Source organism: Musca vetustissima, unplaced genomic scaffold (genome assembly GCF_032173495.1).
Source record: "Musca vetustissima isolate MV318-11 ecotype Yass unplaced genomic scaffold, APGP_CSIRO_Mvet_v1 utg35050, whole genome shotgun sequence".
Classification (NCBI taxonomy): Eukaryota; Metazoa; Arthropoda; class Insecta; order Diptera; family Muscidae; genus Musca; species Musca vetustissima.
Genome location: NW_026872884.1, coordinates 115,284 through 139,253, shown reverse-complemented (window position 1 = coordinate 139,253; position 23,970 = coordinate 115,284). Strand labels below are relative to the sequence as shown.

Here is a 23,970-nt window from a genome sequence, read left to right as displayed (position 1 = left end):
GTTGGTGTAATTTGTTTACAAGCAAGTGGAGTAGTTGGTGACTGCTATAGTGGTTTATCGTTTCAATTGCTTTGTTGCTGTGTTGCTGTAGCTGATCCCCCTTGTTGTGTTGCAGCTGATGTCGTTGCGGTTGTCATCTGTGTTCGATAATATATCTGGAACGTTATCTAAATCCAATCCTGAAACCATGCCAACTACAACAAAAACATATACGTGCCCAACTTGTAGTAGTGTTGTCAAGAACAACCAAAATAGTGTTGGATGTTGTATCTGTGGAATGTTTTTTCATATTAACTGTGTTAATGTGACTAAAGAGCAACACAGTTTCTTATACAGGAACAGAAAAACAATGATGTTTTTATTCAAATGCCCAACCTGTGTTAAGAAGAAGACTGATAATAGCGTTGATGCTACTGCTTCTAGTCATGCAGGTACTGATACACAAAGCGGTAAAGAGGATGTTTATGAAACTCTGAGGCAAGAATTTGATCTATATAAGCTATGTTTGGAGAAGCAATTTGAAAGCTTTATGCTGAAAATTAAGGATGTGGTCAAGACGATTCGTTCAGAGGTTGACAGTAGATTTCAAATAATGGAGGAATCAGTGCGGAGTTGCCAGGCTGCAATTAAGATTTTCGAGCAGACTAAGCAAGAGTCTGTAAATTGAAGCCGATATACTAACTAGGCGTCTCAATAGGTCAAACATAATTGTCAGTGGTTTGCCTGATGGGATCAAGAGATTGAGAGACCCGATAATAAAAATCGCAGCTATATACGGTATTGATTTGCACCCTGGCGACATAAACCATTGCTGCTACATCTCAAAGGGTAAATCCGTGCTGGTTAAGTTTAATTCCATTCTCGTTAGAGACAGTTTAATGGCTAGTTACCAAAAGCGACGTAATCCTCTAATGCTTGGTGATATCACTGGTGTGGCTGTAAGAAGTAGAGTGTACCTGAATGACCATCATAATCGTACAGCTTCAAAATTAATGTATCTCTGTCGCAAGTTGTGGAGAAATAATAAAATCAAAAAGTTCAAGCTGAAGATGATAATGGTGATGATGTCTCTGCTGGTGTAGCTAATGTTGCTAGTGCTGCCTCATGCGGTTTGGATTCATCTGCTGTTTCACGGTTAAGTGCAGATAGTATTGTTGGTAGTTCATAAGTGAAGGTTGTGTGAGTAGTTGAATTATTTATTTATTATTTATTAATTTTATTTTTTTTTTCCTGGATTTAATTTTGTTTCTTACGCTCATTTAAATTATACAGTCAGATAATGAATTTTTCAACTAGTTTAGGTAATATTGTTAGCGATAATAGTTTTCTTAGAAGTCAGTTATGCAATTTTAAAAACAATCTTAATGTAGGTCATGTAAATCTCAGAAGTTATAATTTGAGTAAGAATACTTTTAAAATCCATGAATTGAGAAATATTTTAGAGGGTAATAATCTTGGCATTTTTGGCGTGACAGAAACTTGGTTAAAGCCTATTGTTTCCACAGAAGCTATACAAATACCAAGTTATTTTTGTTATAGGAGTGATCGTCCTTGTAATAGAGGAGGTGGTGTTGTAATGTATGTTTCTCAGAATATTAAACATAAATTTGTGTGCAGAGGAAGTTCTTATGGAGTTGTTGAATATATTTTCTGCGAGGTAATTGTAAGCAATTGTGTGTTTCTTGTTGGTGTGGTTTATTTGCCACATGGCGATATTGTGGCTTTTGAAAATGAAATTTCTGATCTTGTTGTTAGGTACTCAAATGTTATTATTATGGGAGATTTCAATAATAATATGTTTGATCTGCAGCGAAGTTTAGTTGTAAGGGAAATTTGTAGCAGATTAAATTTATCTGTTGTCCACAACTCAATGCCCACACACGTCGATATTGCGCATACCTCTACTTCTTTGTTGGATTATTTTTTTGTGTCGTGTCTGAGTTTGGTAGCATGTTCAAATCAGTTTTTGTGCCCTGGTATTTCTGATCACTCGTTCATCTTTCTATCAATTAATGTTCCCAGTTTTTGTGTGCAGAGTTTTTATGAATATGCAGATTTCAGTTCTGTTGATCCTGTGGCGCTTTCCAGCGCCTTTAATACATACAACTTTGGTGAGCTTTATTCTGTGGCAGATGTTGATGCCCAGCTTGATATATTGAACTGTGGTCTTCGGCACTTGTATAGTGTAGTTCCTGTCAAAAGGAGATTTTGTAAAATTAATAAAGATGACTGGTTTAAGTCTGCTGAAATTCGGTATCACTTGTCTCTTCGTGACATTTCTTATAGGTCCTATCTTCGGGACAAAAGTGTTGAAAATTGGAAATTGTTTTGTCGCTGTCGTAACCGAGCCAAAAAAACTATAAGAAAACTAAAATTTATTGCTCATAGGGATATGTTTGCTAATAAATCCACAAAGGAAGTGTGGTCAATTTTAAATAAAAGCGGTTTGTGTACTGATGACAGAGAAGTCGGGAATGTTGATGTTGAGGCTCTGAATTCAGCTTTTGTTTCGAATCAATCCGTAGATGTTTTTGATGTTTCTTGTATTCCTGTTGATGCTTTTGATGGTTTTTCCTTTCGTGCAATTGATTATGCTGAGATTGTTGATGCTTTCAATAAAATCAAGTCCACGGCAGTTGGTTATGATGGATTTCAGCTAAAATTTCTAAAACTTGTTTTCCCCCTTGTTGGTCAATTTTTGTTGCACGTTGTCAATTCTATGTTAACAATGTCTGTATTTCCAGAGATGTGGAAAATTGCAAAAATAGTGCCAATTCAAAAAAAGAATGGTGATTCTAGTGAATATAGGCCTATATCTATAATGCCGATTCTTTCTAAAATGGTTGAGTATGTCATGAAAGATCAAATGCTAGTTTATATTGGTGAAAATTCTCTATTACATGAGAGCCAGTATGGGTTTAGGAGTAATCGCGGCACTGCATCTCTTCTCGTTGGATTGACTGACAATATAAGGAAGACTGTTGGTACGGGAGGCTGTTGTGTGTTGTTGTCAGTAGACTTAGAGAAAGCCTTTGACAAAATTAATCACGCTAATTTAATAAGAAAATTGCATCGTTTGTTCAATTTTTCGTCCTCAGCTTGTAAGCTTATTTCGTCGTATTTGTTTGGAAGGAAGCAGTATGTTTGTTGTAGGAATGTTGTTTCTGGAATGCTCCCTGTGAGTAGTGGTGTACCCCAGGGGTCTGTACTTGGGCCTCTATTGTTTGTTATGTATGTTAATGATTTGCTAAGTTGTATTAGTAGTAGGAGCTGCATGTCATTTGCATTTGCTGATGACTTGCAGATTTTGTTTAAAGGAGAATATGTGTTTTTAGATGTTTTGCAGTCCTCTATACATTTTAATATCAATGTGTTAGTAACGTGGTTATCTGCAAACGGACTCTCAATTAATACACGTAAGAGTAAAGTTATGTTTTTTGGGAACTTGCAAGAGAATTCAGTAAATGTTTCCATTTATAATAATTCTATAAATGTTGTAAGCTCTATGAAATGTCTTGGTTTGTTTCTTGATAGTAGTTTGGTGTTTGATGTGCATGTTAATTCTTTGGTGTCCAAGGTAAACTTTATTTTAAGAAAGTTGTACTCTTTGGATATGGCTCCGCCTAAGAGCATTAGAATTCAATTGGCCCATGCATTGATTATGCCAAATTTTTTGTATTGTATTGAGATTTTTGGGGGTTGTTGTGGATATGTTTTACGTAAAATTAAACTATTGTTCCATAGGGTTATGCGATATGTATATTGTGTTAAACGTCGTGACCACATTTCTCCTTACGTTAAAGAGTTCCTCGGTTGTACCTTTGAAAGTTTTGTGAGTTTAAGGTCAATGTTGTTGTTCTATAAGGTTTTTAAGTTGCAGACTCCTTCCTCTGTAGTTGATTTGTTTATGTTTTCTAGATCTGTTAGAAACATACAAATACTTGTTCCGCGTTTGTGTCCTTTATTGGAAAAAGCCTTTTTTGTACGAATTTCTAGAATTTTTAACACCTTACCGCCTTCTCTTAAAACATTTAACTCTTCCTTAAAATGTTATCGAACTCATTTATACGATTACTTCAACCTCAATTCATCTTAAATTGATAGGTTTTGCTTATTTGTTTGTGTTTTTATTGCATTACTGATTTCAACTTTTAAATAAATTTAAATATAATATATTATTTTTTTTTATTTTTTTTTTTTTTAATTGATAATTGTGATATAATAATAAGATATTTGAACCTGTAAATTGAATTTAGTGGTTGAGAGTAGATAAAATATTGAAGTCCTTTGCCCTATGTGATAGGTCGCTGCATCAAATAATGGAATAATAATAATAAAAATGTTTTTGAAGTACAATGGTTCTGAACCCCTCCAACTCAATAGTCGTTAAGATAACATTAAGCTAATACACTGTTAGTTTTAAGCTTTTGGAGTAGTTTATATTTTGTTGTTTTTTGAATCGCTTTTGGCCCTTTGGGCTAGATTCTCGTTTATGAAAAATAAATTGAAAATTGAAAATTGAAATATATTTTCGTCCGATCCAATGTAAATGGTTCGCCAAAGTCCCTATATATCCTACCATTTGCACGAAATTAGGCATAGGGTACTGAATTGAGTCTACAATGATATGTGCTAAGTTTCGTGAAAATCGGTTCAGATTTAGATATAGCTCCCATATATATTTACGTCCGATTTTATGTAAATGGTGTACCATTTCCCTATATATCTTTCGATTTGCACGATATTAGGCATAGGGTACTGAATTGAGGCTAGAATAATGTGTGTTAAGTTTCCTGAAAATCGGTTCAGATTTAGGGAACAAGTCTAGTTTAGGGTCCCCCTCGGGGATCATTTTGAAAATTGTATTGATATGTAGTTCTTGGGGCGCTGATTACAATGGTATACTTTTTTTTCTTTCGGAAATCAGTATTTCCGAAGATATGGGCCTCCAAAGTTCCGTTGGGTTCCATGTATTTTCTCACGATTTTTAACATTTATTGAGGCAATATGGGTATCAATTTAAAGCGTTTGAAGTCCTGAAGTTCTTGAAAAGTCTATACAAATCCATGATAGTCTCTCAGCAATGATGCCATACGTAACTGCAAATAATATGGACCTTAGAACTCCTAATTTTTTATATCTAGGTTTAAGGTTTTGATATGTTGTCGATCAATTATCCGGTTACCCGAAGAAAAATGTACATCTTCATAAAGAGATTAAAAATGCCTACCTCTAGAATAATAAGAAATAAAAACGAAACTAAAAGTTAGGTCAAAACAGTTTTTGAATCAGATACATTTCCTTTTTAAATTTGTTACAAACTGTTATAATATCCCGTTGATAAACCGCTTATACAATAACAGTAAAAAAAAAAAACAAAATACAATTCCTCCATATTAATGGACAATCAATACCCCCCTAAAATGTTATAAATAAATTTACAAGCCAAAACCCCAAACCATGATGTAAACAAACTAGCAAACAAAACGGCACCCAATCATACACACACACACCGAGTCATACATACTTACTTACCCTAACTACATCTTGTTGCCACACACGATCTTCATAGCATGGTGTTGTTTCCGTTTCTAATAAAAGACGTATCAAACCACCATCATCTCGATTATGATGATGACGATGTGAACTTAAGCTACGCTGCAATGATTCAGGCGATTTGCCGAAATGAAATGGTCGCAGACCGGGTGCATCGGGAAATGTTATCCAAGCCGAGGTGGGTATGGATTGTAATGGCATAAGGCAACAGCCACGATTGTTGTCGTGCAACCAAAGGATTTCCGTAACTCGGGCTATTTGACGATTCTGACACAGCTCCGAAGTGGCCAAGCGTGAATCTGAAAGAAAAAAATGCAGACAGATAATAAACATGAGTTTTACATAAGACCGAGTTGCCGGTAAATCGACAATTGACTTACAGAAACCATCATCTCGATTTTGAGGCAAAACATAAAAGGCAATGGTGGCCTGTTGAGACAATTGTTCGCCAATCTTCTGGCATATCTTATTGATACGCCATGACTGCAAAAAGGTTGCGCTCACGTAATACAAAGTCAGCATGATGAGTTTGAATTACGCTTCCAAGGATAAAGGACGACACAGACAGGCAGAAACTAATTAGCAGCACACAAACAACGAGCAAATAGGCCGGGAGTAATTGACGCAACAGCAGATTAAAGGTTTAACTTAAGTGGTAACGGTGAAGATGACAGCACTTTGATTTTGATAGACAGGAATAGCAGGAAGGATATTCTCGGCAAGGCCAATGCGAAAAAGATGAGATTACGTTGCCGTTGGTATTTCCTCAATTACTTCTTCTTTTCAATAACTGCTCTGTAATTTTTGTTCTTTTCTTTTTCTTAAACGGAAAAAATCACCCAAAGCTCAATTGAATCAGTCCGCCGTTTCATAACGTTTTTAAAAGACCTATTTTTAAAGAATGAATTCTACCTTCTTTTCTCCCTTTACGATGAATTTTTTTCTGTTGTTGTTCTCGCCACCAATCCGACCGAACGACCGTCCGTCCAATCCGTCTCTTGTGGTTTGGTTATGTTTTGTTGTTGTTTGGTTGTGTAGTTTCTTTCCTGATTTCATTTTTTTCGCAAATTCTTTTTGTTTTTAAATTCTTTGCGGCCAATCCGAAATTAAAAACGCTCCATCAACAATTGGAATACGTGGAAGGGGGAGGGAATGCCCAATAAGAAAAGGAATTCAAATGTTTACGAATGTAGTGTAATGCACACGATGTAAAAATTGTTTAGAAGAAGATATGGAAGATAAAACGTTAAGGGATCTAAAATGGGCGGTAATCGATTAATCGATTGTATGTCGATTTTTGTGGGTAATTGTGAAAAGAATCGAAAAAAGTTATTTTTGGGAATTTTTAATGTAATTAGATTTTAAATTTATAAATCAATAATTTATGCAAAAAAAAAATTGCGGAATATTGATTGAATTTTTAAGAATATAAAATTCTTACTTGTTCGTATATTAATTGAAAACATTTCAATTTTTTCTGTGATAATTAGTATATGGTCAGTTCCCGTAATAAAAAGTGGTATGATTTATGTTAAAAAGTCAACATTTTTCCAAATATCTAATAACAATTTGAACTATTTGTGTGTACAATAATTGGTCTGTTCCCATACTGCAAGAATCTTCTAGTGAAGCGGATCAGCTTTATTTTTATTCAATTTTAATTACAATAGTGTAAACACGTTTTATTGATCTTATGATTTCCATATTTAAATGCAACTCTGTTTTAAACATTTGAAATTAACGGTTAACTATGTAAATATTTTGTAAATAGTACCAAAAACTACATCACTGATATCACTACCTTTTTACACAACCAATACTAGATAAGAATCTTGCTTCTCATAATTAGTACCTAAGCTCAATCAAATTTCAATAAAATCGCGAGTCCTGGACCACCCGGCTCTAATTCGTTTAGCGGACACTGAAGGCTTAAGATCATTACCCACGCTTGCCCAAGTTGATGGACTAGATCATAAGCGGGAAGTAGTTCCTAAACAAGGAGTAGCCATCATTATTGTAACTCTTGTTGTTTCGAGTTTCTTTATTGGCGCCCAACTCAGTGGCCATGTACTACGACCTATAAGTAAAAGCCGAGGACAACACCAATAAATCAGACGGCCTTCTTTATAGATGCCCAACGAAGTGGCCACGAACAACGACACAAACATTGAAACCAAAGCAGATAACGACGAGTACGTGTCAGGCGAAGAAGAAGATATGACGCAGTTTACTGAGAGCCAATTCAAACAACTGATCCAGGCAATGGCGAACAACAACCGGACGAGTTCGTTTCGCATTGTACTTGCGTTTTCGGGGGCAGAGAGATGCCGCCTAGTTGAAGAATTTGTGACATCCAGAAACATCGAGTCCATCTCAGACGCCGACGTAGTTTTAACATTTGAAATTAACGGTTAACTATGTAAATATTTTGTAAATAGTACCAAAAACTACATCACTGATATCACTACCTTTTTACACAACCAATACTAGATAAGAATCTTGCTTCTCATAATTAGTACCTAAGCTCAATCAAATTTCAATAAAATCGCTTCACTCCGAGTCCTGGACCACCCGGCTCTAATTCGTTTAGCGGACACTGAAGGCTTAAGATCATTACCCACGCTTGCCCAAGTTGATGGACTAGATCATAAGCGGGGAGTAGTTCCTAAACAAGGAGTAGCCATCATTATTGTAACTCTTGTTGTTTCGAGTTTCTTTACTAGATATTATACTTTTTTCGATATCATAAAGGAAAAATCGTTATCGTAGCAAATAGTAGTAGATTCTTACAGTACGTGAACAAAGCAAATATAACTTAGGACAACTTGAGGCGAATAAAAAAACAACACTGTAGGTAGTGGCTTCTAAACATAAAATAAATAAAAAAGTCCTGATTTATATTAGGCGAGTTTATTTGCGGCAATTTTTATCGTTCTCTTTTGAACTTGCTTCATGCGTCTATACAAGGCAATTCGGTTGCAAACATATATTTTCTGAATTGAATTATTTTTTCTGAAATGACACTACAAACAAAATACATAAAACGAATTGCCAGAAAATTGTCAGTACGAGCAATTTTTTTTCCATTTCTATTCCCCTTGCCCCTCTCTCCTGCAAACAAAGACTTGCGGCAAGTAAACTCGCCTAATCTAAATTGGGACAAACAAGTTTTTCTGTTCATTAAAAAAAAAAACTTATGAAAGGTTATGATTTCTTCACAAAAACAAGTAGGGAAATGTTAAACATGAATTATTTCTTTCATCGATAACAAAGTAATTACTTCCAGACGAACACGGTAAAATATCATTTCATTTTAATATAAATATACAGAATGTCAAGAATGAGTTCACACATGGATAATTATTAAACATTTTCAAATGTATATACATTAAAACGTTTTACCGGGTTAATCTACTTTATGAGGATCATCAGCTGGTTCGCTTGTATATGCCCTTTGGGCTGGGGCATCTACATCCATTCCCACAACATGACCTAGCCAACGTAGTCGCTGCAGCTCAATACGTCTTACAATGCCGATGTCCGAGAATAGCTGGTAAAACTCATGGTTCATTCGACGGCGACAAGGTAGCTTCATTTGATAAATTTATAATGGCAACCCTGTTCAATTTGTAACCCATCTATCAATTTCAAATAACAGTTCCGTCCATGAACCTAAAAGAATCTACTAATTTTGCAAGTTTTGCAACTTTTTACTTGAAAACCGTTCCTGAACCCACAAAAATTGTAAATAGAATCCAACGAGATAGAAGCAATTATCTCCAAATCCAAGTCATCCAAAGCCCTTGGTCCAAACGGCATATCTATGTTCATGTTAAAGAAGCTTGGAGCACTAGAGCTGGGCTACCTGACCAAAGTTCTCGAGTTATCGATGTCACCGTTGGTAATTCCTGACATTTGGAAAGTTGCCCGGATTATTCTAATTCTAAAACCTTATAAATCTGATACTTATGGGGAATCTTACCGCCCGATTTCTCTTCTTTCACAAGTAGCCAAGGTTTTGCTTCCGTTCCTGAAACAGCATTTCGTTTTAGCACAACGACGGCTTTGCAAGGAATTACTTCCAAGATTGCGAATTGCCTCAATCAGCAACGACCAAGGCGTTTGATACGGTCGATCACTCCGAGCTGATAACCGACATTACAAATTCCACCCTCCGAGTGATATCAAGCGTTGGCTTAATGGGCGACAGGCCTTCGTTGAGTTCCGTACCCAAAAATCTAAATATCGCAAGATCAAAATGGGAGTACCGCAAGACGGTATCCTGTCTCCTATTTTGTTCAACATGTATCTTGCGAAACTCCCCAGTTCTCCACCATATTGTTACGAATATAACTTTAGATTTAAGTAAATTTAGATGAATTCCGTTAATTTAAGAATTTGAATTGTAACGTAAATTTCTACTACGCAGTTTATTCGAATAACTTCACAACAACAACTACTGTATAGATTTTTCTACATCCTTCCATTTCCTCTTTCATTTTCTATTTTGTTATTGACGTACAATTCTTGTTAAACGTCATCATTGATGATCGCTTAATTCCTCTTTCTTTGTTACCCCCTCGCCTGTATATGTGTTATTGTTATTGTTTACTCAATGTAGATTGTTCGTAATCTAGGCGTTACCAGATCGTCTAGAAACTTCTGTAGCGACAGGCGAGGCTCATAAAAATAGTGGAAATGGAAAGGCAGTTAGTCAGTTGTGAATCTGATCGCGAATTGAAACCGTCGAGTAAAGTAAAGTGCAAAGTAAAGTTGTGTGAATAAAATCATTGTAATAATCGTAATCCGAAAGAACCCGCGTTTTATTTGGTACGAGCTGTATTGGGAAATAAAACAACGTCTACACGGGATTAAGTAAAATCCAAGAACGTAACAATATGTTTCAGTTGTGTCGTACGCCGACGACTGTACTATTATTTCGTCCGGCGTTAACATTCACTACAAAGTTTACTGCCACTTTTCACTTCCTGGACGCGAGAAGTCAATTTAGAATTTGACATTTCCGTTGAATGTAGGCGCATCCCCACCGTCTATTATTCGAAAATCCTTGGGGTGGTCTTCGATAAACTCCTTCATTTCTCCTCGCAATCCAATTACATCAACCAGAAGGTGGAAGCTAGGAATAAAGTTCTGAAAGCTTTGGCTGCCACCTACTTGGGTAAGGATAAAGAAACGTTGGTAACGATATATAAGGCCATAGGTCGTTCCATCCTGAACTATGCTGTCCCAATCTGGACTTATTTCCTTAGTGACACACAATGGAGATCAATGCAAACAACTCAAAATAATGCACTCCGAATTGCAACAGGCTGTGTCCAGATGACGAGCGTCGATCACCTCTATGGGGAGACCAGGATGCTGTCAGTCCAGCAACATAATGTGTTGTTGACTAGACAGTTCCTGCTGGCCATCCCAACCATCACACAGTGATGGCAGATCCACCTCCGCGACACAACCGCCAGGACTTTAGGTGCTATAGTGATGACATCCAAGACGTCAACAGATTGTCGATCAGCGAACGCTCTGAAATCCGTGCATTATTTAGCGGTCTCCGAAGCCATAAATGGCTACAGATGCAATAAAGTCCTACAACAACATACTCCTGAAATTTCAGAGAGTGAGAGGCTTCTTCGTAGGCAAACCCGTTCAATTCTGGTACATCTAATGTGCGGATACAGCAATATTATCAATTCGTGTCGGCAGCGCATTGTCCCCGGAACCCTAAACAGGTGCCCCCTGCCAGAAAAGCCCTCAATACACACACCATATATTCAATTGTCCGTCCGAGCCTACAAGCCTATAGCCAATAGCTACCCTATTCAAATCCGATTTCCTAATAATTAAATAATATATTATCCTTTTCCTTCATTCATTGCATAACTATACAAGGTCTCATGCAGTCATATGTTTCCAATTTTTTCATAAATTTGCTTTTGACAACATTCAGCTTTCAAAATTTAAACGAAAATATCTTCCTTCGAAATGTACGCAAATCTTGTGTTCAACAGCAAAATTTTTGGAATAATTTATATTATTAATATTTTTAAGTTCCCTGCCTATAGAACATATGCATGTAAGTTGCAAACTTTCATAGTAAAATCTTAATAATAATGGGTCTGTTCCCATACTGCGAGAATCTACTCAATTTTACTATTTTCTTCGATATCATAAAGGAAAATTCGTTATCGTACTAAAAAGTAGTACATTCTTGCAGTACGGGAACAAACCAAATGTGGAGCTTTAGAAAAATATTTTTTTTTAATTTGTTGAAAATTTGCCAATCGCCATGCGTAACATTTTATGGAATTCATTTTTTATTAAAAACGGCGTATATTACCATAATTTATTTTCATATAAATGGTCTGTTCCCGTACTGTAAGAATCTACTAGATTTTACTATTTTCTTCGATATCATAAAGGAAAATTCGTTATCGTAGTAAAAAGTAGTAGATTCTTGCAGTACGGGAACAGACCAAAAGTGTGTTTGTAGCTGCACTTTGATATAGATGGTCGATGGTTTCGTCGCGTTAAATGTAAATGTGTCAGCGTATTCGGTATATTATTTTATTTACCAAATATAAACCTAGTTATACATCTGCAAACAAATCGATTGCAAACCACCACCAAAATAATCACCGTTGATACACACTCACACATTTCGATTAACGATAACACACAGAAAAAATCGACATACGAACTCCAATCAGACGGAAGCCAACCAGCCGTAGTGAGAGTGAGCTAGAAAAATGCCAAAAATTATCCGCAAGGAAGGAAACGGAAGAAAGTCCTTTTTTGTACTACAACTACACTACTAACTAACGAGACGGAGAAAAACACACAACACGGTGCTAGACGGCAACTATCTAATTAGACTAAGGCGACAAAAAAAAAAGAAAAAACTAACCAAATCCTCGATAGTGTAATACGACGACGAAAAAAATCAAAAGAAGAAAAAAATAGAATTTTATTAAATAGAATTTGCAACGATATTAGTGTGTAGAAGCAGCAGGCAGCAAACTAAACCAGTGTGAGTGTTGTGGAGTAGTGCTTTCGTCGCGTATAGACACCCTAAATTTTTGTAAATTGAATTGGGTCAGTACATCTGACAAACACACAAGAAAAAAAACAAAATTGTTATAAAATCTTTGTGTTGGGCGCAGAGTGTAAAGAAAAGAAAAAGGAGAAATGCGACAAAAAACAAACTAAAATTCTAAAATAAAATAAAAAATCTACCCCTTCCCCCTTTCAAATTCTAATAAGAAGGCATTCACTTTTTAATATTTTGTTATTAATGTGTTTCGGTGTGTGTGTGCGTTTTTCTTTTTTATCATTGCAGTGTATATATCTTAAGTGTCCGTGTGTGAGCCAATAGTGTGCTTTTTGTTGTTGGTCTTTTTTTATACATATTTCTTGGACGACAAAGTTACTACAACAAAACACCGACTGAATGAATATTTTCACCATATTCTGGTTCCTCCTGAAGATGTTCTATCAACTTTTATGTTGTTCCTTTAGTTTTCTCACATTTCTGTTCAATGTGTTCTGGTTCATGTGTAATTTGGCCTCAGCCGGCATACCATGGATCACGGTGCTGTTAGTGGTCATATGTGTGCTATCGAAGTTCGTCAAACTGCGGAGTCCAGACGAAAAACGTCTGCAACGTTTGTTGGCCTCTGGCAGTCAAGGTCTCTATCCGGAGGATTTGTCATTTTGGCCGATTGCCCATAGGGGTGCTGGTTATGATGCTCCAGAAAACTCAAAAGCGGCATTGAAAAAGGTAAGTCCATACATAGATACAAAATTTTTGAAGAACAAAAAAAATGCAAAAAATTAACAGCAATGACGTTATTGTTGTTTAGTTTGAGAAGAAGAGGGTAGGACAAGTGGCTGGCTGTGTTGTGTACATTTTTAATGGCTCTCAGCAACTCATGTGAGTTGTTTGTGTGCTGTGAAGAATAAGAGAGTGTGAAGAGAAAGAGATTGTTTTTGTATTAGGTGGTTGTTATGCATGAATAACGGTTACATTTGTCAACGACATTTACTCTCTTACTCGAGAGGGTTGAAGAACAGATGTTAACTTTTAACTTTTTTTGGGTGACGCTGGCCTTCAAAAAATAATAGAAAACGAGGAGGAGGAAGAAGAAGAAAAGCAATATAATTTGTATTACAAGCTGTTGAAACATGCAATTTTTTATGGTGACCGGCGTTCCTTAGTTCATGTGGTGGATATTAAATAATGTAATGTATTTGGTCTCGACGATGAAATACTTTGTAACATAACCTAATTTTTGTTGTTGTTGTTGGTTTTTTAAATAGTAGTCAACATTAATGAGCAGGGATGGTGTATTGTTTGATCTTAAGGGGTGTGTTCAGGGCTGTTACTAGCACAAACAGCCAACCGTTGATGTTTTGCAACTTTAAACCGTAACGAATGAAATTGAAATTACTGGGTTTTGGACAATCTGTATTGTTAAGTGACAAATATATAAGGCGACCAGATTTTGAAAATGAAAATATATGACAAAAAGAAAAAAGTAAATTTTTAATTAAAATAATAGTATTTGTATAAAACCTACATTTTGATTTACTTAAAAATGTATAAAATGAGTTAAAAATTTGTTAATTACGACCGTGCAAATTATTAGTCCTAAGCGAATAAATAATCTTGGGATTTTTATACAAGGAACATAGCAAATAAGTAGACCTATGTTAATTATGTTTTCCAATGATATATTGTAACCCATAGGCCACAAGGAATAGTAAATTACATACATTTTTGAAGGCGATTTTTTGCAAAATAAAAAAAAACACAAGTAAAAAGCGGCCGGGCCGAACTTTGGATACCCTCCACCACAGGTATACTGACAGATACTTATATTCTACAAACTGGTTTACATAAACTATTGTGTATACCAAATACAAATTAATTAATGAAAACCCCAAAGCGTGGACTGATACTAATAACGCATGAATATACAATCCTCAAACTACTACTATTTAGATTACATAGTGTAGGAATTAGCGAATATTTGGGGTTATAATTATATTAGGGCTATACATAATTAACGACCGATATATGTCAATTTCGAACCCAATATTTTTGTTTTGTGTCTCAATTCATTCCTTCAGGAGGTATCATTGTACGGGGGAGATGCCTAAATTCCGGCCGATATATTTCAGTATCGTCAGGTTTGAGTTTTTTTATCAATATTTCCTTAGAAAGCGGAATGATTACAACCGATGGCTAAATCGTCTTAGAATTCCATAATTTGTAGGTTACAACTGACCTTCGAGTAACAACTATCCCCTATACAATGTTAGAATACGCATATATGGGGACAACCCCTACACAGATATCTAATCAGCTAACTATTTTAATATAAGAAGGGGGTTATATGGGAACTACACCAAAAAGGGACGAATATTAATAATTTTTGGTAAGAAGATTTAATACCATATGCGATAACAAAATACCAAATTACAGCGAATTCGGTAGGGGGCTACCCGAAAAATGGGGCTATATGTATATTTGTTAGCGAAGAAATTTTGTACCCAATAAGAACCCATTGTACCAAATTTCAGGGGTACCGTTATATGGGGACTACCGGAAAAAGTGGACCGATATTTACAATATGTAGTGGAGACATTTGGTACCCAAAAATAACCCAGTGTAGCAAATTTCAGCGATTTCTGTTGAAAAACGAATTCAAGAACACAACAATACCAAAAACTAGGGGTGCCCTTATATGGGGGTTACCCATTGTACCAAATTTCAGAGAATTCGGTTTAAAAACGCGCTTATAACCCCACAAAATACCGTAATTGGGGGGTACCGTTATAAGAGGGGGGGGGGGGGGGGGGGGGGGGGGCTACCAGAAAAATTGGACGTATATTTATAATTTTTAGTGGAGGCATTTGGTACCCAAAAAACCCAAAGTACCATTCATAGCGAATTCGGTTGAAGAGAGCGCTCAAGAACCCCAAAATTTGGAAAATTGGACGGTACCCTTATTTGGGGATTTAGCCTAAACGTGGACCGATATAGCTTATCTTCGAACAAAATGTTGTTCCTTCAGAAGATTGCGTAATTACAACAGACGGACGGACAGCTAGGCGGATATTGCTTGATCGTCTAAGAATTTTATCCTGATCAAGTATACATATACTTTATAGGATCGGAAATGAATATTTCGATGAGTTACAAACGGAATGACCAATTTAATATACCCTCCATACTATTGTGGAGGGTATATAAATGAAAAGGTAGGTTTCTTTATATTGGGGATACTTGGACATATATAACCCATTTTTATGTACAGATTATTGGTTTTAGACCCCATGTTTCTTTGGATCATTTCCGTTTCAGGCATTTTGCAGTCGATTTACAAATGCCCGTCTGGATGGGATTCATTCGAACTGTGCACATTGTAATATTTCTCCGATTTTTTAAAAATATTTTCAAGTATTGTTTAAAGCATGGCATAATTATACAAGGTAGTCTCATGCAGTCATATCCCAGTGGGAAAAGTGAGAACGTATTACATTGAGAATCGATTTTGTAATGCAGTATAATCATTACATTATTCAATGTATCCGAAAGAATCGAGAAAAGAATATATTTCAACAAAAAATTATTAAAGACATTATAGAAGATACATTATATAATTTCAATTGACAAAAATACAGACTAATTACTACTCGTTTCCCAAAGGATATAAAAAATTTGTGTGTGTGATATACGATGTGTGTGTGTGACATACGATTTGTAAACAATACGGAGCCTATATTAGGTAGCTAGTTATATTTCGGGCCCAGAGAGAAATATGTATGTTCGTAACTACTTTGGAGGGTAGAGTAAGAAATGGCAAAATTTTTAAATTGTTTGTACTATAATATTTTTTATTGTTATTTTTAATTAGTCAACAATAATTTTTTCTGTGTCAAGGAGTGCCTCAAAAGAAGTTACAAGCATTTTCGGAAATATGGAAAATCTATTAAAGAATTATGAAAGAAATTGTTTTTATTATGTGATATTTTTTACTTTGGAGAATAGTGTAATCTATTCAGTTTCTAAAAAAATATGTTCTAATATAAATAACATACATTTATTGTTCCGACGAATTAACGACGAATGGTGGATGATAACAATCTAGGGGTGTATTCAGAGTTGTTAATACCAAAAAAAAAGTCATAAAAGTTGTGCAACTTCAGACCGTGACGAATAATATAAATTACTGCATTTGGACAATGAACATTGCTAAGTGACAAAAAGAGAGATGATGCCATACAAATTGGCACAATCGACCAGTTTTAGAAAAATTTATAAATGGTATGACAAATGTAACAATTTTTCATCCACTAACTTAAATAGGGTCAAATGGAAGAAAGTCACAATAAAAGCATTCATTCAGATTGATATTTCGTTTTCTAAAAATTCTGTATGCCCATTCCTCTTCACATTTTTAAATCCTTATAAAAATGTCCACGGACTCAGCATTACACTTTGGCCAATAACAAATTGAATTTACTTACTTGAACATGACATCATAAGGTGTGACACACCTTTTCCTAGCAATAAACATCGTATTTAACATACCAATACTCGTAATTATCCTGACAACTTATTTACAACTTACCTTCCATTTTCTTCCTTTTAATTAATTTGATAGTGTGTCGCACGTGGTTATCGTAATGTTCTAGTCGATGCCGGTTTGACGGCATGCGGACAAATTGTCATCGTTAATCGTTTGACATTGGAGAAGGCTGGTCTCTCCGGCAGCATAGCAGTGCACACATTGGAATCATTAAAGAAAATCAATATTGCCGAACTACATCCAATGGGGTAAGTTGACAATTTTCTCAAACAATAAAATTAAATTTAAATAATTTTTTTCTTTTGGGTTTTTTTTCAGAAAACACTTTGATGCCGAATATGTTTTGACGCTGCAGGAACTGTTAGAATTTCTAGAAGAAAATCGTTTAACCGTATTTTTATACATATCAGATAATAGCTCACAAATGATTGAAAAATTAAAGGCTAGCATAAATGCTGTATTTATTGAACGAATTATCGTTATAACAAGATCTCCAGTAACTATATATCAGGTAAGTGTGTTACATGTAAATGTAAATTTATGATGAAATCAGCAGGGTAAAAAACATTTGCTTATGCTGAAGGCCAAAAGTTGTTTAACATGAAAATTCTTTTAAAATGTCCAAAGGCATTCCTAGATCAAGAGGTTTTTTTTTTATAAAAGAAGATCAAAAAGATTTTTCATTTTTAAAATAATATTTATGTTGTAAGCGTCGAGTTTTTAGATATTATTTTTTCAAGAACTTCCTGAGCTATAAGCGGGAATTTTTTAAAGGATATTTTTAGGACTATCCGAATTGTAAGCGTGGACTTTTTAAATATTATTTTTTCAAGGAATTTTTTAAGAATACTTTAAAGAGTCGATAATGAAGCGGCAACATTTCGGACAGTATCGAAGAACCCACAATCTATCGGTGACTCCGTTAGAGACTCCGGACCTTCTGTCGGATACTCTTTTTCCAGGGAGACTTGAATACGTGTGAGCAAATTCTGATATCAGACCTAAAAAGCAATCCAAAACTGGTATGGACTATTAACACTTTTCAACCCTACAACTCACATGGTGTAATATATGCAATGTTGCAGAATACCTCAGAGCAGTTTTTATAACACTGAGGGAGATTTTCAGGGTCATTCATACCAAGAATATGGAGAGAAGTAAGTGTGACTAGGTTTCTCCTCCTTGAGAATGAAGTTCGCCTATTTCCAAGAAGGAGAAACCTAGTCACACTTGACTTAAAGATTACAGACCGATTAGCAATTCTTCCTTTCTATAGTCAACAATGGAAATGTTATTAGATCTTGAGACCAGGAATTCACTGTTCTTAAATGAAATCAGCAAATCCCAGCACACAAGGCAAGGCTGTAGGCACTACATTACATGGAGTAGTTGAGAGAAATAAGGAGATCTCCAAATTCACCTGTCAACAGGGTTTCTCGTCATGATACCAGTGGACCATCTTCATGAGGAGACCACAAGTTGCAGTTTTTAAAATATGTCCTTCTACATTTTAATAAGTAATCCTGATATTCTATTAAAACGTTTTTATGGTCTTGAATAAGAAGACCTTCAGGTCTTCTATATGGAGACCTTCTGGTTCTCTATGAGAAAACCTATTGTCATTATGGTCTTCTAAGAAAACAATTTACTCTTCTATTAGAAAACCTTCCAGGTCATAAATAAGAACATCTTTTCTGGTCTTTTATAAGGCGATTATGTGCTTTTCTACTAGAAGGACTGCTGCTATTCAAGAAGAAGATCTGCTTGTCTTCTACAAGAAAAAGATCTGCGAAAATTACAGAAGGATTTTTTGGTCTTAATAAGGAGGTAAGAAGGAGTTTATAAGAATGATTTTGGTCCTCTATAAAAGACAGTTTTCTAAATGAATACCTTTTGGTCTTCTATAAGAAGGCTGTCGGATCGTGTATAGGCAGAGAACCATTGATATTGGTCTGGACTTTGCCAAAGCTTTTGACACAGCATAGCAGCACGCCATTCTTATAAGATGCAATCGCTCTGATACGATCAACAAACTTGTCACATAATGGCAAGTTTTCTCAAGGATCGAGTATTTCGTGTGAGAGTAGAATATAATATGCCTAAATCGCGAACGGTCAAAGCAGGGTGCCACAGGGAACACTACTGGAACAGGTTCTATACAACCTGTTCGTATGCGACATACCAGAGCCGCCTGAAAGAGGACTGCTATTAACATACTCTGATGATGTGTTACTTGTTCTATGAGGCCGTTTCGGAAGCACTGTGGAAAGAAGATTGAATGTGTACATAGAAACACTTCGCCACTACTTCAACAAATGGGGACTTAAACTCAATGTTGGAAAGTGTGTATCGGTGGTTTTCAAGGGCAAACCCAAATCCACTGCGAAGAGCTTCCAAAAATACATTCCAACTATAAAGATTGAAAATGAATTCATAGGAATGTCCGAAAGGATGAAATACTTTGGAATCATCCTGCACGAAAGATTCAGCTTTTGTCGCCATGTTGATTATGTGTTTTCAAAGGCCAAAAAGATTAACTTTGCCTATCAAAGACTCTTTCGAATGCGAGGAGGACTTTCTTCGGAGGTAAATTTGCTAATATACAAGCAAGTGATTCTCAACATATCATCAAGCTCAAATGGAATGGATTAGAATTTTGGAAAGAAATATATTGGCATCATGCGTAGAAATGAGACCAACACTGGATAGCAATGGAATTTATAGACGTCCGGCCAATAGGAACATCTACAATGCAATCGACTTCAATCGAATCGATGTCTGCATGCCTACAACTTCCTGGAAAGGAGCCAGCCTGTGGAAAATTGAATAGTAGAGCGGTATCTAGAGTGTAAAGTGGAACTCCACTCCATACCTAGAAGGAAACACCTCCCCTCTGCAATTTTGCTGAATCTACGAGACGGAGGTATCCTATACGATAAAAATGACCTCTGATGTACTATCATCGGAGGTACCACAGATTTGACGCCAATATTGAACCTTTAATATAGCACAGCTCAATAAACAGAACTTGTAAATAATTTAATTGTAAGATTAGATTTAAGATAGGTTTAAGTTAATTTAGGGCAAGTGAAGTTTTTTAAAATATCTGTATAAGTACTAGTTTGTTTAAAGGTTTGCCTAGCATTCCAAATGCGGCGCTAGATAAAAATAATTTCGTAGTGTTCCTTCATTCTAAGCCACATGGCATAGCAGAAGTAGATTTATAGTTTCATTTTATACTGTAGACATTCAGTATACTGTATAACTGATATGATTCTAAATAAATGGCAATTTTGAAATGAAATGAAATTGTATAGGCAGACCTTCGTGTCGTTTATAATACAGCCTTTGTATCCTCGAACGTAATTGCTCTTGGCCTTCTTCTCTTTTTTTCTGCCTACTACGCATTAATTAACAATCCAATATTTGTTTTTTTATTCCTTAAAATTTCTTCCAGTTACGCAAAGTAAATCCCGATGTCATTTGCGGTTTATGGACTGAAAAATCTCTGGCTTTGCCGCTGCTCAAAGCCTCAACATTAATTACCTCAATATATGGTGCTTTCTTCCGTAATATAATTTCACCCGTGATTGGCATTAGTGTGGTGTTCCTGTCCAAAGAGGAATTTAATCTGTAAGTTAACAACAACAAATAAATAATTTATTTAATTTTATTAATTTATTTTGTATTCTTTTACAGACACATTGCTGAATTATGGCGTAATGTGGGTGTTCGACCCATAGTCTATAATGTTAATTCCCCGAATGAAAAACGTTATTTCCAAAAGACAATGAAAACACAATATCTAACCGATTCGCTGAGATCTGAACCGCATCTGTTAATGAAGGCCTAAGTTCCGGTCTTCGCTTCTTTAAGTTCAAATGGAAAAAAGTCTTAATGTTTAGTGCAGCAAAAATGAAAGAAACCGAAAATTGTAGCATTTGTTTGTGGTGCATCTTTTTATCCATGTGTTTTTTGTCTTCTTAGTGTAAACATCATCAACATTATCGTAATTGATATTATTTTAGAACAACAAGAAATTATTCCCATCTTAATCATCATCACACATTTTTAATCACAAAAAATATTTATCAAGTCGACATTTTTTTGTCTCCCTTCATAGCCCCTTTTGATTATGAAAATTGGGAGAGAAAAACGAGAGACGATTCTACGAGTGAATCGAATGAATAATGTTTAAACATTATGTTGCAGCATACAACAACATATTATACAACAACAATAATTTTGTACGTTTTTTATTATTTTTGTTTTCTTAAAAAATATGTTTCTCAAAAATTGAGTCGAATGTTGGGAGCTTGATAATAAAAACGCCAAAGAACAATAGTTTAAAGGGGATGTGTTAAACTCGAATAAAGGATTTTATTCAGATTTTTATATAACCTCCCTCAAAAGAAGACATAACAAATAACCACCCATTGTAATACAAAATTTGGGAAAATGAATTCATTTTTTTTTTTCCAAATTGTGGAGAATGAAGAAAATCAGCCCTCATTTCCTTTTCTTTTTTTGAGAAACATTTTAAGAAATACATGCATATGCAAAAATATATATCCTCTACTCTCATATACATACATATATACATATTTATTTATGCTAGTATTATATGTATAACGAAAAGAAAACAATTATGAAATACTAGAAATGCCTATTTTTCTTCTAAGTATTTCAGCATATAAGCTTTTATTTTTATTTATTTCAAACTACTTCCTCAATATAATTATAATTTGTTTATATATAGATGCTATATTTATTATTTATGCCATTCTGTTAATCTAAAAAAAAATAACATATACATATTTATTTTATTTTTTGTTATTCAATATTCTGTTACGCTTTTTTGTTTTATTTTTTATATATATATATATATTTTTTTTTTTTATTTATATATGTAAAATGCTTATTTATATACATCTCATCAACGACATTATCACGCTCAATTTTGTAACTATAAATTGCACAAATTTTTTTATTATTTATTTTTGTCACTCTCTCAATTTTATTTCGATTCTCAAATAACAATTTTTGTTATAAAATTAAAAAAAAGAAAAAATATTCGATTATTTTTCGTCTATCTATAACTATAAGGTATCGTAGAGTGTAAACGTATTTTTATTTTTTTTTATACAAAAAAGAATGAAAAAGAAAAAAAAACAAACTTCATAAAAAACGGAGAATATAAAGTAAACGAATACACTTAGAATTTCTCTAAAAGACTTTCTAAAAAAAGTAATAAATAAATACTCCTCCCTTACTGTATTAAATTATACCAAAAACCCAAAATAATAAAAAAACAATAAATAAAATTGAATCAACAAATAAAAAACATAAATATTGTAGTTTTTAAATGAAAGTGGTGTTTCATTTGCCCTGAGATTATGGGTTATGGTGAGGGATCTGCGAGCTCGGCAAAAAGACCGAAGACACTTGAATTGAAGATCTCGGGTCCACTGACCCAGAGACATTTTTTTGGAATCTAATAGAACATTTTTTTTAATGGATGGATCACAAACTTGAAGAACTAATTTACCTATTTAAGAAGTATAATATAATTTAAGAAATACAGAGCCAATATTATTGCCTTACAGGAAATGCAATGGAAAGGGACTGCTAGCGTAAGTAAATCAGATGATTACCCCCTGTATTTTAACTGCCATGAAACGAGACGTGAATTTGGCTGCGGATTTATGGTTAACAAGAGAATAAAAGAGCTCGTCTCCAGATTCACTCCAGTAGATGAGCGATTTCTATAATCCGTATAAAAGGGAAGTTCTTCTACATCAGTCTCATTTGCGCCCATGCTCCGACCGAAGATAAAGATGAACAGACCAAAGACATATTTTACGAGCGCCTAGAAAAAGTATATGACCGTTGCCCTGGCCATGACATTAAAATTCTGCTAGGAGATTTTAATGCAAAAATCGGAATCGGAAAATTCAACCTCCATGAAGGAACATCCGACAACGGCATGAGGTTGATTGACTTTGCTGCAGCAAAAAACATAGTAGTTAGCAGCACCAGATTCAAGCATCTCGATATACACAAGGCCACCTGGATTTCTCCTGATCAAACAACGAGAAATCAAATTGACTATGTTGTGATAGACGGAAGGCATTTATCCAATGTTGTACACATTGGATACAAGGATTCGATTCGGACCATTACCTTGTGGCAGCCAAGGTTCGCACCCGCCTTAATGTAGCAGCAAATGTGCGATCTAATGTAATACGGAAACTCGGCGTCGAAAAGCTGCAAACACAACAGATAAAAGATGCATACTCCGCCCAAAATACCTGCTTGCTGGACGAAAGCACTCCTTGTCCCAATAATAGTATAGAAGCAAAATGGCAAAGAATTGCCCACTCCCTACAAAATGGTGCAAAAGCAACACTTGGTTACCAAAAACCACCATCAAGAAACCCGTGGTACGATCAGGAGTGTCGTAGTGCTACTGATGCGAAGAATGCAGGGTATAGGGCAATACTGCAGACAGTAGCAACACGTAATGTGATGGAGAATTACCGGGAGGAAAGGAGAGATGAGAAACGTATTTTCAGAAAAAAGAAGAAAGAACAAGAAAAACGTGAGCAAATCGAGATGTACAGGAGTCAGAATGAAGTCCGGAAATTTTACCAACGAGTAAAACAGCAAACCGAAGGTTTTGGTGCGGCACATCCTCCTGTTGGGATGAAGAAGAAAACCTGGTGACAGATACAGACAGCGTCTTGAGGATCTGCAAGGAGCATTTTGAAAAGCTTCTGGTATCAAATAGTGGCGGTGA

General features: G+C 35.2%; 2 protein-coding genes across 2 annotated transcripts; one reads left to right on the top strand and one right to left on the bottom strand.

The window, feature by feature from the left end:
- Window positions 1–5,535: 5,535 nt before the first annotated feature.
- On the bottom strand, window positions 5,536–6,079 carry LOC133321151 (uncharacterized; the record flags this gene model as incomplete). Its single annotated transcript, XM_061530244.1, has 2 exons — window positions 5,937–6,079; window positions 5,536–5,855 (listed from the first exon to the last, which is right to left on the bottom strand). Coding segments are annotated over exons 1-2 (462 nt in total), but the record flags the coding sequence as incomplete, so codon positions are not given.
- A 6,920-nt stretch (window positions 6,080–12,999) lies between these two features.
- Window positions 13,000–21,024, top strand: LOC133321159 (glycerophosphodiester phosphodiesterase 1). Its single transcript, XM_061530254.1, has 5 exons — window positions 13,000–13,354; window positions 17,247–17,419; window positions 17,490–17,682; window positions 20,629–20,804; window positions 20,871–21,024. The coding sequence occupies exons 1-5, from the start codon at window positions 13,025–13,027 to the stop codon at window positions 21,022–21,024; spliced, it is 1,026 nt and encodes a 341-aa protein (XP_061386238.1). The 5' UTR covers window positions 13,000–13,024.
- The last annotated feature ends 2,946 nt before the right edge of the window (window positions 21,025–23,970 follow it).

What these genes read in the sequence shown, in the direction of transcription:
- LOC133321159 (XM_061530254.1), top strand. Translation starts at nt 13,025, where the DNA reads ATGAATATTTTCACCATATTCTGGTTCCTCCTGAAGATGTTCTATCAA. An exon ending in CAAAAGCGGCATTGAAAAAG is followed by an intron (nt 13,355 to 17,246) that starts GTAAGTCCATAC and finishes TTAATTTGATAG; the next exon opens with TGTGTCGCACGTGGTTATCG. An exon ending in GCCGAACTACATCCAATGGG is followed by an intron (nt 17,420 to 17,489) that starts GTAAGTTGACAA and finishes GTTTTTTTTCAG; the next exon opens with AAAACACTTTGATGCCGAAT.